At 32.5% G+C, this 14,625-nt stretch overlaps 1 protein-coding gene, 3 non-coding genes and 1 pseudogene across 5 annotated transcripts; 4 read left to right on the plus strand and 1 right to left on the minus strand.

Moving 5' to 3' along the window:
• Positions 1-7,231: 7,231 nt before the first annotated feature.
• LOC143551255 (mitochondrial pyruvate carrier 1-like) lies at positions 7,232-8,910 on the minus strand. 2 transcript variants are annotated; one of them, XM_077041724.1, is made up of 4 exons: positions 8,815-8,910; positions 7,654-7,708; positions 7,445-7,580; positions 7,232-7,330 (listed from the first exon to the last, which is right to left on the minus strand). In XM_077041724.1, the coding sequence occupies exons 1-4, from the start codon at positions 8,905-8,907 to the stop codon at positions 7,288-7,290; spliced, it is 327 nt and encodes a 108-aa protein (XP_076897839.1). In that variant the 5' UTR covers positions 8,908-8,910; the 3' UTR covers positions 7,232-7,287. The 2 variants fall into 2 exon arrangements, with proteins under 2 accessions (XP_076897839.1, XP_076897847.1); XM_077041732.1 differs by lacking the exon at positions 7,232-7,330 and having other exon boundaries at positions 7,441-7,580.
• A 2,866-nt stretch (positions 8,911-11,776) lies between these two features.
• On the plus strand, positions 11,777-11,887 carry LOC143552410 (U5 spliceosomal RNA; annotated as a pseudogene).
• Positions 11,888-12,459: 572 nt separating this feature from the next.
• On the plus strand, positions 12,460-12,577 carry LOC143552372 (U5 spliceosomal RNA). Its single transcript, XR_013138645.1, has one exon. It is a non-coding gene; the product is annotated as a U5 spliceosomal RNA (small nuclear RNA).
• A 706-nt stretch (positions 12,578-13,283) lies between these two features.
• LOC143552454 (U5 spliceosomal RNA) lies at positions 13,284-13,404 on the plus strand. The gene has a single exon (XR_013138659.1). It is a non-coding gene; the product is annotated as a U5 spliceosomal RNA (small nuclear RNA).
• Positions 13,405-13,993: 589 nt separating this feature from the next.
• Positions 13,994-14,114, plus strand: LOC143552426 (U5 spliceosomal RNA). The gene has a single exon (XR_013138652.1). It is a non-coding gene; the product is annotated as a U5 spliceosomal RNA (small nuclear RNA).
• Positions 14,115-14,625: the final 511 nt, after the last annotated feature.

Genomic DNA, 14,625 nt, shown 5'->3' on the forward strand with positions numbered 1-14,625 from the left:
ATATCGGGAATGGTTCAGGGACTCGACGGCGGTGAACTATGTGTTGATGACTTCGGCGGAGAATCTATGGTGATCGGTGAACTGACTTATGATTTTAATGGAGGTGGTCCTTGCGAACGAAGATGTGGCATAAACCTGAAAAGCACACAAGACCAAATCAATAGACTCTATTTAAATACAAAATAGAGTAGCGGCGATTCAAAAAGGAGTAGCGGCGCAGCTTGTTGCCCGCTTGCCTTCTGTTTCGATGTAATCCAATATTTGCAAATATAAATTTAAAAAAAAAATACAAAAATAAAACTAAAAATAAATAAAATAAACTAGACTTAAAATTAAATTAAAATTAACTAGACTCCTATGACTCAAAAGATAAAACATAACAAAAACAAAACAAAACAAGTAGCACGTAGATAGCAAGTAAGTCTAATCAAAAGTAATAACGCAATCGCCAAGAGTCCCCGACAACAGCGCCAAAAACTTGATGTGCTAAAAGTAGTCTAATAAAAACACGCTAATCTAGACACTAAGTAATAAATTCTAGACTCTTAACTTAACTAAAACTACTAACCGACAAGTGAACCAGTCGACTCTAGTACAGCTAAGTAAGTCCGGATATCGAACCCACGAGACTCTTTAAATTACGTTTACTAGCTAATTAGACTCAACTACAGACACAACTTATTTATTTATTACTAGTTTGAGGCCCGTGTATTACACGGGTAATTGATGAAAATTTTAACTTTAATCATTAGGTGAAATACAGTCAACAAAAACAAAATAATCATATATTGTTATACAATTATAATTTACATTAAAATTACATAGCTAATATTACTCAAATATGTTATAATAAAATTACCGTATGCTTGTATTGATACACTACATTTGTGATTGTATTGATCGGCATACATTGTTTATCAAAAATCAAAATCTTTAATCCATGTCTGCTTGTAACTCTTGATAAGGTAACATATAAGTTCTGTTTATAACTCTTCCGTGTGAGAAGTAAGGTTCTTCAAGTACGTACATACCAACCTTAGATAAATGATAATGTATTCATGAAACTAACAAAAAAAAATATATTCATACACATAAAATATCATACATTTTAATCAATTAATATGATGTCATTTGAGATCATTTGCTCATGTTTATCCAAAAAACATGATTATCTCAAAAACCAGATTACTTGAACTTTGATGATATAATCACCCTTTAGAATTTGAAATTGATTGATAATGATAAATTTGTTGTCATCAATATTTTGTGTGTGACAAATTTTTAATTGACTTTTAAGTTTTCAATTAACAATTGCTTAATCAAGCAACACATATATATCCAAAAATTAAAATATAACAAAACAATTTATTCATTTCGTATGAATGTTATAGTCAAGAAAACGACAAAGACATACTAACCTTAAAGCCATGTTCAAAAAAACAGTGATTAATCTGAGTTAACAGAATATTAGAAGATTTAAAGTTGCGTAAAATGAATGTAGTAATTCTTATTTATAATAGTTGAAAGTATTGGATTAGGAATGTTTAAATGTTGAATACTAATCCCGTGTTATTAGTTAATATTATGGGAAGTTGTTGGAATATTTAATTAATCGATATATATATATATATATATATATATATATATATATATATATATATATATATATAACAACTTATAGAAAAAAAAGAAGCAAATATTTCGAATTTTATGGGAGCATGGTAAATTACTTTTAACCAGATTAACTATTTTTCATATAAAAATTAATATAAAAATGGAATATCCTTGAAATGTAATGAGGAGCATGATTGAGTTACAAATAATAAAAATTAAAAATAATAAATATTTCTATTAAGTTACATTATAATTAAGATATGAATCTTAATGAATTTTATAACATATTTTAATAATAAATGTTATAAATGTAATTTTTTTTAAAGTTTTGTGTCTAGCTTTATTATTTTGAATATAAACCATAATAAACACTTTAATAATGTAATAACCAACATGTAAACTAACATAACCCTAGTTCGTTGGATTTGATTACAAAATAAAATTAATAAGTTAATATAATAATGAAATTATGTAAATAAGTTATGAAAAATGTTGTTTTAGGTTTCAATATCCTAAATGATTTTTGGAAAGCGAAAATAGTGGAACGGGATTGAAACAGATTTTTTTTGTTTAACATTTGAATGCTTTTAATTAAGTAATTTGTCTTATAAGACATATTAAATTGAATATGATTTAAATGTATAAAAATAGAATAAATCAATCCATAAAATATATATTTTTGAAGCATTTTAGTGTGAGTTATGAAAGAAAATATTGAAAACTAAATATTGATTTTCTTGTTGCTTAAACCCTTTATACTACACAAAAAAGTCATATAAATAAATGAAAAATAGTTCATAGAGTAAACAGTTATACATATGGATTATAATGATAATGTTCAAGATATATATAATAGGTATTATCCATGTTTGCAATATTTATACAAAATATCTAAAGAAAATTAATAAAATACACATTTTCCTGATGCATACGAGAAAACTTTAAATCCAAATTTGAAATCAATCTAATATAAAAAATTATGCATTGCTGCTCGAATCCCAGTTTAAAACAATTTGTAGTTTACCATATAAATCCAAATTCTTCGACAATGATGTACCTTTATTTTCTTTAATTTTCAATTACCTGTGACTATAAAATTTTATTCTAACAAGCCTACAACTTCAATTTTTATATTTCCTAATTTTCTTATTTCACCATTAATGTTAATGAATGAATTGATTATGATGTACATATAATAAAAATATTGAATTCATATATTGAAATTGAAATGACTTAAAAGATAAGGACCATATATTGAAAATGTTGAAAAAAGGTGAGAAGGGCTAAGTGATTGATAACTGGCAATAATAGGTATTCTTTTATTAGAATAAATAGATTTGTTTAAGGGGGTTTTACTAATAAACTAATTAAGAAAACTAAAGACGACTAAACTTAGAACTTGGACTTAATCAGATGATGACAAACAACTACATAGGCTAGAAACCCCCCAAGTTTCAGATATCAATTAACCGGGAGAATATTTAGTTATGGACTGGTATCGTAAAATAGACACCTAAGAGAAAACCCGAACATGACCCCTGACCCTTCTCAAGAGACACCTATGGATTTCTATTAAGTTTTAACGCACACCAGTATTAAAAATCAAGTTTTCATACGGTCACCTAATTAATTACAAACTAGTTACTTTATACGAAATCCTACCTTACAGCGCGGAAATCAAAGGCAGCCTAATATATTCAATTGACTCGACAGACAAAGTTAATCAATCAAACCTAGACATACTCCTTAGCAATCCTGATCAACAAAGACCTATCAATAACCTAGCACCTTACAACGATTTAGATTTGCAGCACACTTAGGTTTATTTAATTAAGTAATATTATTCCTATGATCTTATTCGAAATCAATAATAAAATAGTCAAAAACACAAAGTAGCAACCTATCATAATGACAAACAATAATCTAGGCGACTATGGAATAATAAAACTCAACAAACATTCCTAAGCACACATATGCATCAATTTAATATAATTAAACCTTTTACTAGTTCATAAAACCATAACGATAAATAAATCCCAAGTCAAAATCAAACATCAATAAAGGTTCATCATAAGCCTAGGCAGTCTATAAAGTTTATCCTAGCATGGTAAAATCAAACATAACAATAATAAATGAATTCATAGTGGAAAACAAAAGAAACAAAAAATTGAAGGCGATAAAACCCGTAGCCTTCGTCCTTGATCGACATGCACGCCACCATATGATTTCAAGCCTTCAAAACCTCCAAAAGATCACTTCTAGAGCTCCCAATTTCGTCCTGGCCGGCTAGGGTATTTAGGTTATGTTTAAGGTTGAGTTTAGGGGTCTTTAAATAGGAAAATACAGGCCCAAACCTAAGAAAACGGAAAAAAATTCCGGAAACACCACGGCCGCGCCGCGCAGCGGGCTTGGAACCCCCGGTCGCGCGGCGCTCCGGTAGAGGGGGGGGGGTGGCCGGCCTAGCCAGTTCGGTTCGCTCCTGGTCCGGTCCGGTTCGTTTCCTGATGCTCCGGTTCGCCGGTTTAGCTCGTTTTTGATCGTTTTTTCGCCCTATTTAACCACGAACAAGTCCCGGGACCTACATTTATTCAAATAAGTTAGTAGCATACAAATTCTAATTAAAACCTAACATAAACTAATAAAATATTATATAAAATGTACACGGGATTTATATATATTAGGCATTATATCACTGAGCTTAACAAACGAACATGAACAAGACCTTATTCTTCTATTCGTTTACATCCATATTATTTGGACTTAAAAGACCCGGTGGAATTCAATGATATATGCAAACAAAATGTACTTACGTCAATCAGTACAGGTGATTGCTAATTCCGTAATTAAGCTAGATGCTTAGATCCCTATATTCAAAACGACAATTAACGGCTATAATATCAAGCAATTGATTCATGAGCACATTGTTGCAGTGATGGCGTAATTATGCTGTGGATGTATAAAATTGAAACAATTTGGTGTAAAATTATGGTACGGTTTACCTTTACTGGCTTGCCGGAAGGCCATATCGACAGCACACTAGATTTCCCCATTTCTTTGCCGGCGATGTTATCTTTCACCAACCAAATAAACCGACCCGAACTCTTATTAGGATGTTTGTATAGGATCAATCTGGATATCCGAATAACTAATTTGAATCTTCATATTTGGAACTTTAAAAAATTCAGATTATTTGGATATTCGTTTAATCCGAATAAATTACATGTTTTTTAGTGGTATTTTCTAGTTTTATATGTTTATTTTAGACTATTATTTAGAGTTCAAACTTTAAATTTGTGTTCAAGAATAATTTATATTTTATGGTTTTGTATGTTTATTGTGATTTTAAATGTGTCGAAAATGTTAGTGACCAAAGACTAGGAAAATTTTGTTATTCGGTTATTTTTAGATTATTCGGATTTTATATGAATCCAACCCAAATTGAATTCGGATAGATTCAAATCGGATAGGAATATCCCTAATTCGAATTTGATTTCGAATATAGTCCTAAAATTTCCAAATCCAAAAAATCTGAACTGAATAATCCATTATTCAATCCAATGAACACCCCTGCTTCCAGCTCCTCCAACCCATAGGGACAAGTTTATTCTCTCTTTTTTCATTGATTCAGGATGGCTATCACGATCGGGATGATTTTTGTCAGTATCGAAAGGGCCGGGTGGTGTTTTCAACGATTTTGATGGCATCTTTTCATCACCCGAGACCACTATATGTTTGTATGCTTGGAGATCGATCCCAAAGGAACGGATGATCTTATTATTTTGTAAGTATGTTCTCATGTATGGAGGCGTTTAAGGAATTGAAATTCTGTCTCAACTACATTGTTAGGCATCCTTGTGAATCCATAATGTTGTGATATTTATGGCTAAAGTTATTTATATTTATATGAAAGGCGCATGCAACAAGTTTATATCTTTATAAGCTATAAGTTTCTATTATTTTGTTATTCATGCACTGAGCACTATGCTCAAACGTGTTTTTGTTTTGTTGGTTGTCGTGTGTACATTAGGTTACCACAACTATGTGGGAGGTCCGCTGAAGAACTTGACAAAACTTCATAGTTAGTGGCAAGAAGTTGGGATAATGTATTTAACTTATCTATTGTAACGCTTTAAAGTATTAATGGCATGATGTTTGATTTATGACTTCTGTAATAGTTGCACGCCAATCCTAGCAGGTTGAGGTGTTACACTGTCCACAAGTGGAACTTTTAATTCTGATCTCGAGAGGTTTACTAGCAATCCAAAGTGTTCCAAGAACTACTCCGTCTGGTAAGCATATTCTAATCCCAAATTCATATACTTATACCTTAGGTTGAATTCCTGTAAATTGTTTATCTTATGGCTTAGAAGTTGGAACCATCACTAAGGAAAATTTAAAACCAATAGAGTTACTATAGATGTAGGGTAGTAAAGCTACCCGCGGATCCCTAATACAATCTGTGGGTTACCATTGAACATCCGCGAAAGGAACCCGCGAGCTAGAACACTACTCGAAGTTGTGTTAATGAGGTGTAGAATAGTAAAGCTGCCCGCGGATCCCTAGTACAACCCGCGGATTACTATTGAGCATTCGCGAAAGGAACCCGCGAGCCACACATAGGCCCCATCACGCGCAAGGTCCAACTGTAATATGGAAGAGCAGTTGTAACAGACTAGTTCTAGAAGATTTCCCCAAATATTCCTTAATACCGACATTGGCCAATGGAAAGATGACACCTAGGCGCTTGGTAACCATCTCCAAACATGGCCAGGCTGTCACATCCTATAAGCGCTCGGCACGTGTCCATTCAGGTAGAAAAGGAATATCTTGATAGTGACAACTCCACCAATCACCTTCCCTCCACCTTCGGCTATAAATACCTGAGTCATCACCTTGAGGTATTTATTCACTCCCACACGCTCTAAGAAATTACTCGTATTCGTACTTTCCGATCAGTACAATACTTATTCTCACGCTGAAGGGTGGTTACGGGAAGACCCCCATCTTGTCCTTCACGTAACGAGACTCACGGTGTTTTGTTTTGTAGGTGATTGGCTGGAATCCAACGTCATCGTACCATCAGTAGACTCACACTTGGGGTAAACTTAGATTCGGACTATCCAGTTCGGTTTAGTTTTTATTCTGTTACTGATTTCAAATATGTATTGTGGTCAAAGAGGAGTTTTGGGCTTTTTATGAATTGTGAACTAAAATCCTAATTCAAAAATTATAAGATATATAATGCTTAAAATGTATAATATAAAAAAAATAATTTTATGAAACATTAGAATTCAATAGCCATGACCACATAGACAAAGTCAAAAAGTTTGATCAAATATTATCTACAATGGAGTTTTAAGCAAAGTGGTGCTTTAAACATCAATTATCGATGTGAATTAACCAATGATGTCAAAACGAGTCCACATCAAAATACGAGGCTAAAAGGTTAAAGCAATTAATCAATTATTTTCAGATAAGTTGTGTTAGTTTTAATAATAAAAATACCAAAAATAGTGTTTTTTCAACCTTAGTTGATTAATACTAGTATTAAAATATCAAATAGATAATGACTATATATATATTTTTCTTGATAAATGATAAAAACGTTAATTGGAAAGGTACACTGAAACTGAAATAACCACCCAAATATCTTGAGTATAAAAACATATGAAGTTAAGTAGTTGATGGCGTCTTATCTTCCGTTTGCGGCAAGTACCTTTAGTCGAAGAAAACAAAAGTTGTAAGCGATTTGTGAATTGAGAAAATCGATCAAAGCACTTACAAGACGCATTATAGTATCGCAACACGATCTAATATTGCTTTAGCTTACCCTTTTCCTTTCGCCCAACGTGAAAGTTGATAGAGTTGAACCGATTCATTTAAAGCATGGCTTCCAAGAAGCATATAGTTTCGAGGTCGCACCATCCATGCAAATCTCATGAATAAGGCCGAATAAACACACAACACTGCATGCATCCAAATGTTAGTTGATTAAGGTTATATTGGTAACTATTAGTTTTGATAAATGTTATTAACAACCTCCGGTCATGTTGCCAGATAACATCTCTGGTGGTTTCTTCATGTCCGCCACCCCCTGCCACATAGTACCATATACAAACTATTTATAAACTAATTTTATGTCCGTCTGGTGGCTTGATATTTTAATATCATAAGGACATAAATATTATATTTAAGTATTTATAAATGTTTTAAGTGAATTGAAAGTCACCAGAACTTTATAACTAAGACGCGTGATCACTAAAATTGTCTTGCACGAGCTTTCAAGTTTTTATCGTAAAAAATTGTAATCATATTTAATATCTCACACTTTTTACAAATTTTGAAAAATATATAGATAAATATGTGAACGTCAAGCCATTTCGTTCCAAAATACAACCATTTTGGACTTATTATTCAGTCTGACCTGACTCCTTAATTTGACAAGTCCAGTAATAGAGCTATCAGACAATTCTAAGCCCGACCGGCGTCCCAAAAACATTCAGGATGGGTGGTGTACCCGACCCGATTAACCCAAACACCTATCCAGAATCATGCTTGTAAATATTTTATTCTTATTTTTGTTTGTTTATGGTAAAAAATAAGATACTAATTCACAAAAATTAGTTCTATATATTTAACTTTTTGTTAAATAATAAATTCATATATAAGCTAAATAGTTTAAAGAAAATGTATATAAGAATCACAACAGGCAACTTTTGACAAAATAACATATGGTGAATAGGTACTGGACCGCATATGTGACACAGTATTAGATTATGTGTAGTGGATGAAACTTTTATGAGGTGTTTTGCGTCATGTGACCCCACGTCATCATAGGGCCATTTTATAACAAAGTGATGTAGCGGATGGAGTATCTATAAATGCTTATTTTGGGAATTTTCCATTATTATTATTATTATTATTATTATTATTATTTATTTTTTTATAAAAAAAAAAACAAATAAAAAACCCACCAATCACCTTCCACTCTCCCCCTTTCCGGCGCTTTGTGGGAAGCGCTCCCCCTCCCCCCCCCCAAGCGCCCCGGCGGCCAGTGTTTCCGGCACTTTGGAGGCGCCACGGAGGCGGGAAGTGTCCCACTACGCATAGGCTTACAATATATGACATAGATTACCAATACCGCAATAAGTGTTCACTGTTATCTCTGTCTAATAAGAAATAAGTGTGTAAAGAAAATACCGCCATAAAGAATCCCAAGTTGGATACAGGACCCCAGAAATGAGTAGTCTTTGGCCCAACTGGACTGTTGAGGATGGTCTTGAAGAGTGCCATAAATGATCCCTGTAATGATATCTTTCACAAAAAAAAAAAAAAATCATAATTAATCTTCAAACAAACATGCTATCCTAATATTGCAAATTAAATGATCCCGAGTCGAATTGTCAAGTGATCGAACAACCATTAAAATTTAAAACAGTATAGAATGATAACTAATTCCTGCAAATTCAAGCTGATCAGTTGACTTCTAATATTTTCAAGTTGCAAGTTTATGTCTAAGTGTCTAACTATGGCTGTTCAACATAATAATATATAGATAATAAGCATGAAGCATGAAGAGGCGATAAATGGAGTAACAGAGAATTATAAAGTCTTACCTTTGTTCACAGAGAGAAATAATGAAGACGAGTTTGGTCGGGTATTCCAAGTCCAATAATATTATCCAACGATGGCAATTAGTTTATTAGTTGGAGAATTTAATTTCTCACATTTATTAACTTGCATACGACAGTTTTGATTCATATGAAAATGGTGTTATATAAAAGAACCAGGTCTAGATGTCTACTTCAGTTCTTATAGCCAACCAAAGTTTATTATGATAAAATAATTAGATTATAGTGTTAATCAAACAGTTATTGTAAATTTATTTAGTACATTACTTGTAGGTATAGTACACCAAATATTATTCCTTAAAATCCTTTTAGATAAAAAAATATATTTATCTATTTCAATGTAACCAATTTAACCATCAAAACAAAGAGAATTCGACCGATTTGAAATTGTAACGGATCAGCTAGGAATATATCGTGCATGAAACCAAACTAGCCGTTGGAGAGGGCAACAATAATCGCATTTCGGCATCACGTTCGGTATACACAGCCTGATTAAACATCACTTTTGGTTGGTAGTACCGCATGAGTGAGACGGTGCTCCAACTGTTATGAGCTTGTCACCTCAACCATGCCCTTACGCTCACTTCCACACCCTCACTCATTAATGATAAAAGTTAAGAGAAACATATTAGACCTCTACTAAAATCCGTAATATCTTTGAAATAGCGGAAACCTACATTTTAGGTACGGTGTCACACGTGACTGGTAAATAATGTATTTGTATATACTTTTCCTATTTAAAATCGGGTGATAAGATATATTTTCGGACAATAACTCTTACATAAAAAAGATGGTTGATTGGCCGTGACAATTTTAACATGATCTTCAAACATACATGTGTGCATGGGCGGACCCACATTAAGTGGGTCGGGGTTTCCGGGATCCCAGCGTTTTTTAAGAAATCTTAGAGTCGGTATGTTCAATTTGTCATATACTGAATTAATAGATGGAACCCATATTATCAATAAAATTCTGGAAAAGTGGTAAATCTCTTGGTTTGTATTTGACAGGTCACGACCAACCCGACCAGCTAGAAAGGTGATCGACTTGAAAAATCTGAACACCAAAAAAACCGGACCCATATAAGTAGAAACCCCTAGAGTCCGCCTCTGCATGTGTGCACTTGCCCCTCACAAATCTAGAAGAACATAATCCTTCATTCTTTGATTCACATTAGCTATTTCACCTATCCTTTTACTAAGAAAAACATCTCTTTCCTCTTTTTTAATTAGAGATGCTGTGACTGTGAGTAAGCAGCCTACCAAATACGAAAGACTAGGAAACAAAACGGAGCACGTCTATATAAAAAATTAATATCACCTTTCTTTTTATGGCTCCATTGCCATTAAATACACCAATTGGGAGGCTGGATAAATTGTTAATTATATAATAAAATATATCTATTGGGTAGATTAAATATATGTTCTTTAATAAATATTTTGTTATATTGATAAATCATCTAGATAACTCTTAAAAGAATTTGTTAAAAAAACCGTTATGTAGTAGAGATTAAAACTATTGTAGAACTAAGAGGTAGAAGATATACTGATCATTCGGCATCGAATTTGTATAAGTTTATTACATAAGATGTTGGTTTTCCTTTTAGGAAACATAAGTTTTATCGTCCTATCCTCTCCATACTCTATCAAAAGCGGTGCTATAGGTAGAATTTGTCATTGCTTACATATTGGACTCTAACCGAAAGTTCATGTTCTGCTGCTAATGTAAAATGTTACTTACATAAACTACAAATTAAATTTACTGTTTCACATATTGTAAATCATTACCAGATTAGGCATTTTATAAAATTTCGTGTATTGATTTTGGTTTAAAATACTTTTCTTCTCTTGATATAACTCGTGCTCAATATAATTAGTTAATTTAATGCGGGCCAGCTTTAAGACTAAATAAAGATTAAAGACTCACGTTATCTTGAAGGTAAAGTTAATTAAATGGATCTAATGGTCTAGATAGTCATCTGTTTTGCTTGTGTGTCATTTAAGGTTATCCCCTACGGTTTTGATTTTTGCATAAGACTTAATTATTTTAACATTAATTCTCACACACATTGCAGTTCTAAACACACACACACATGTTAATTAATTACATTAATGAGATGGGATGCAAACGCCAAATGAGTCAAAAATATATAGAGCTTGACTCGACATAGTTGGTTTATGTTGGAACTAAGGTAGGCAATTGATACAAAGCCGATTCAAAAGTTAGCAGACTACTACTTACACCAGCTAGACAGAAAAGATGACAGTTAGTCAATTAACGCTAAAACATGAAAAGGACATAACTTGTGTTACGAGGCTAATAAGCGTAGAAGGAATATAAGGTTGTAACAATTAACAACAAAACTAAATAAAATTACAAAAGAATTTAAAATTTCAATACTAAAGTAAAAACACAAGTCAGAATTGAGAAATAGGATACTAGGACGTATGTCCCACATCGGTGTTTGAATGAGTTTGAAAGTGAGGAAGTGTGCATATAAGTAGCCCAACTGCAAACATTGAAAGACACGGAGCTATGCAATGATCACAAAGTGAACTATTTTTTTGTCGTTTACTAAAGAATAATGTATGCTTGTTGCGTTAAATAGCATACACCTATTTTTTGAGAGCTTCTGGGCTCTAACAAAACAGTTTTTATTTTTCTTTTTGTTTTTGTTCTAACTCTTTATTTAACCAATGGTTTGGTTCTTAATTGTTTGTTAAAATCTGCTGGTTTGTTGAAGGCCGATCTAATGTTTTGTCAGCACGAAACATCAACGCAGACGTGTTTCTTTATATGCGGACTCACAAAATGAAGGCTGATCTTTGTTGTTTCATGATTAGTCTCTTTCAGTTGACTACTTTAGCACAATGTAAAACCAAATATGCTTCATAACTAGATTGTCCAATATTTACATCTGTTATTAGTTCAGATTTGGGAAAACAGAAGTATTATTACACACCACCTTTTATGTTTGATGACATTAAATCATTGAACAACTGGGTTTGATTTTGTTAAGTGACCGCTAGTCTCATTACAGAATAATCAAAATTTCAATTCCCACATATTCGATTCGTTCTAGTGTCTTGAACTATAAAAAGCTAAAAAGTTATTAGGAAGATGAGTTAGCTGAAGCAAACATCGGCTACCAAAACAAAATAGAAAGTTATGATATGTGTATATACGCCGCCTAGCTGCATTTGATCAAAAAATCAGCTGTGCACTGACCACATAGCGAACTATTCTTTCGCCTTTTACTAAAGGATACCGCGTGCTTGTTGTTTATGGTGGTATACTTGAATTTTTGCAGAAATCTTTCTTCTTGAAAGGCTCGAGCCATTGTAAAAAGAGTTAACTTATATTTGGTATTGATTTTGCTTAATGCTGATTGCATTTTTAGTTTTGTATTTACAGTTACTATGAACTTGTTATGGTTAAGTTTATTAGGTTTTTGGAAAGAAGCTTTTTTTGTGTTTAAGAGAGTATTTGAAAATGTCTTTTAATGCGTGAGGTTCGATTTTTCCATTTAAAAGAAAAATTAAACTGTACAACCTGAAATGGAAATGAAACTATAACATAAATGATAATATGTGAATCTGTAATCTTCATGAATCATTTTTCAAACAACTTCCATCACACCTTAAAAACATTTATTTTTTTGATGAAATCAAACCAGTGAATACCAAACGGATTTTAGGTTAAGCAAGAGTGGATGTTTTACATTGCTACATTACGTTTGATAAATTGTTGATATGTTCTCCAATTTCACTTATCTACTTAACTTGTTAATTATCATGAAGGGTATATGCAGCTTTTGAGTTTTGAGCTCTTCTTCTTGTCATAATAGCTAACAAATTAAGGATTGTAAGACTATACCAACAGAACTAAACAAAATAATAAAGTTGAATTTGAAACATCAAAAATAAAAATCAACAACTGAAAGTGAGAACTAGGCTTGTCCCACATGGGCTAGTTAAGAGAGTTTGAAAGCGAGGAACAACATATATAATCAGCCCAGCTGCAAATAAGAAAGCCAAGCTGCTATGCAATGAGCACAAAGCGAACTATTCTTTTGCCTTTTACTAAAGAATACCATGTGCTCGTTGCCCTAAAATAGCATATGCCTATTTTTGGAGAGCTCCTTTCTTTTTGAAAGGACTCCAACAAAACACAGTTTTAATTTTTCAGCTTCTTCGTGTTTTTGTTTAACTCTTATTTAACCAACAGGTTGGCTTTTCAGATACTCATATGCCTGTCATCAGCGTTAACTTTGAAACAATGCTGAACAGTCACCACAAAACATCTATGCAGACATGTTTGTATACACGCAGAGAAAATGAACACCAAATGTGCTTCAACAGTCGGCATCTATCAATATATTGGTCGTCAAATCAGCTTATATACAATGTTTGCATCTACTGTTAGTTCAGATTTGGGAAAACAAAAGTCGATTGCATTGTTACACTACCTTTTATATTGATGACCTTAAATCAATGAAGAACAATTGGGTTTGATTTGCTTTAGTGACCACTAGACGTCTATACTCATTACAGAATAATCAAAATTTCATCCCAATATATTCGAAGTTCAAGCTAACTTATCTTCCATTCCTAATAACTTTTTAGCTTTTTATAATTTTAAGATACTAGAATGAACGTCGAATATAAGTTAGCTGAAGCATGGTTCTTTTTGTCCCACATCGGCTGATATATGTATAAGCAGCCCAGCTGCAATTGAGAAAAACAAGCGGCCATCCAATGAGCACATAGTGAACTACTCTTTCGCCTTTTACTAAAGAATGCGTGCTTGTTGTTTTTAGTGGAACTTATTATGTGTTGTAACCTTTAAGGCAACATTTGAATATGTTTTTTGACCCAAATATCGAGCTATGTGTAATTAGAATCAGAATCAACTTCTACTGGTATCAAAAGAGGTAGTAGATATATCATTATGAAACATTCAAGAAAGTATCTTACTAGTTAACAGACTTCAACTCGATCTTACCAAAAACTTATTTTAGATGTAAAGGATTGAAAACTAACTAATGGATTAATTAACATTATAAGTTGGTATTGTAGTTGTAAACATTTATCCCATCTAGCAAAGGTTTTAATAATTTTTACCGGTTTTCTGTTTTTAATCCCTTTGTATACATGTTCGGTGCACGCTACAATGTGAAGTCACATAAGTTTTTTGGGATTAGATTTTCACGGATAAGAGAACTAAGCGATCATTATGTGAATCTGTACACTTCATGAAATACATTAACATATAGATTAACTTAAACCAGAAATATCATGAACTCGAAAGAAACATTGTAGATAAAATAGCACATGTTTTAGACGTGTTTTGACTTTCCATGATATTATCCTTTTATTTT

The sequence above is a fragment of the Bidens hawaiensis genome, unplaced genomic scaffold (genome assembly GCF_021521415.1).
Source record: "Bidens hawaiensis isolate Kalapana, Puna unplaced genomic scaffold, B.hawaiensis_p1.1 tig00001016_1, whole genome shotgun sequence".
NCBI classification, from domain to species: Eukaryota; Viridiplantae; Streptophyta; class Magnoliopsida; order Asterales; family Asteraceae; genus Bidens; species Bidens hawaiensis.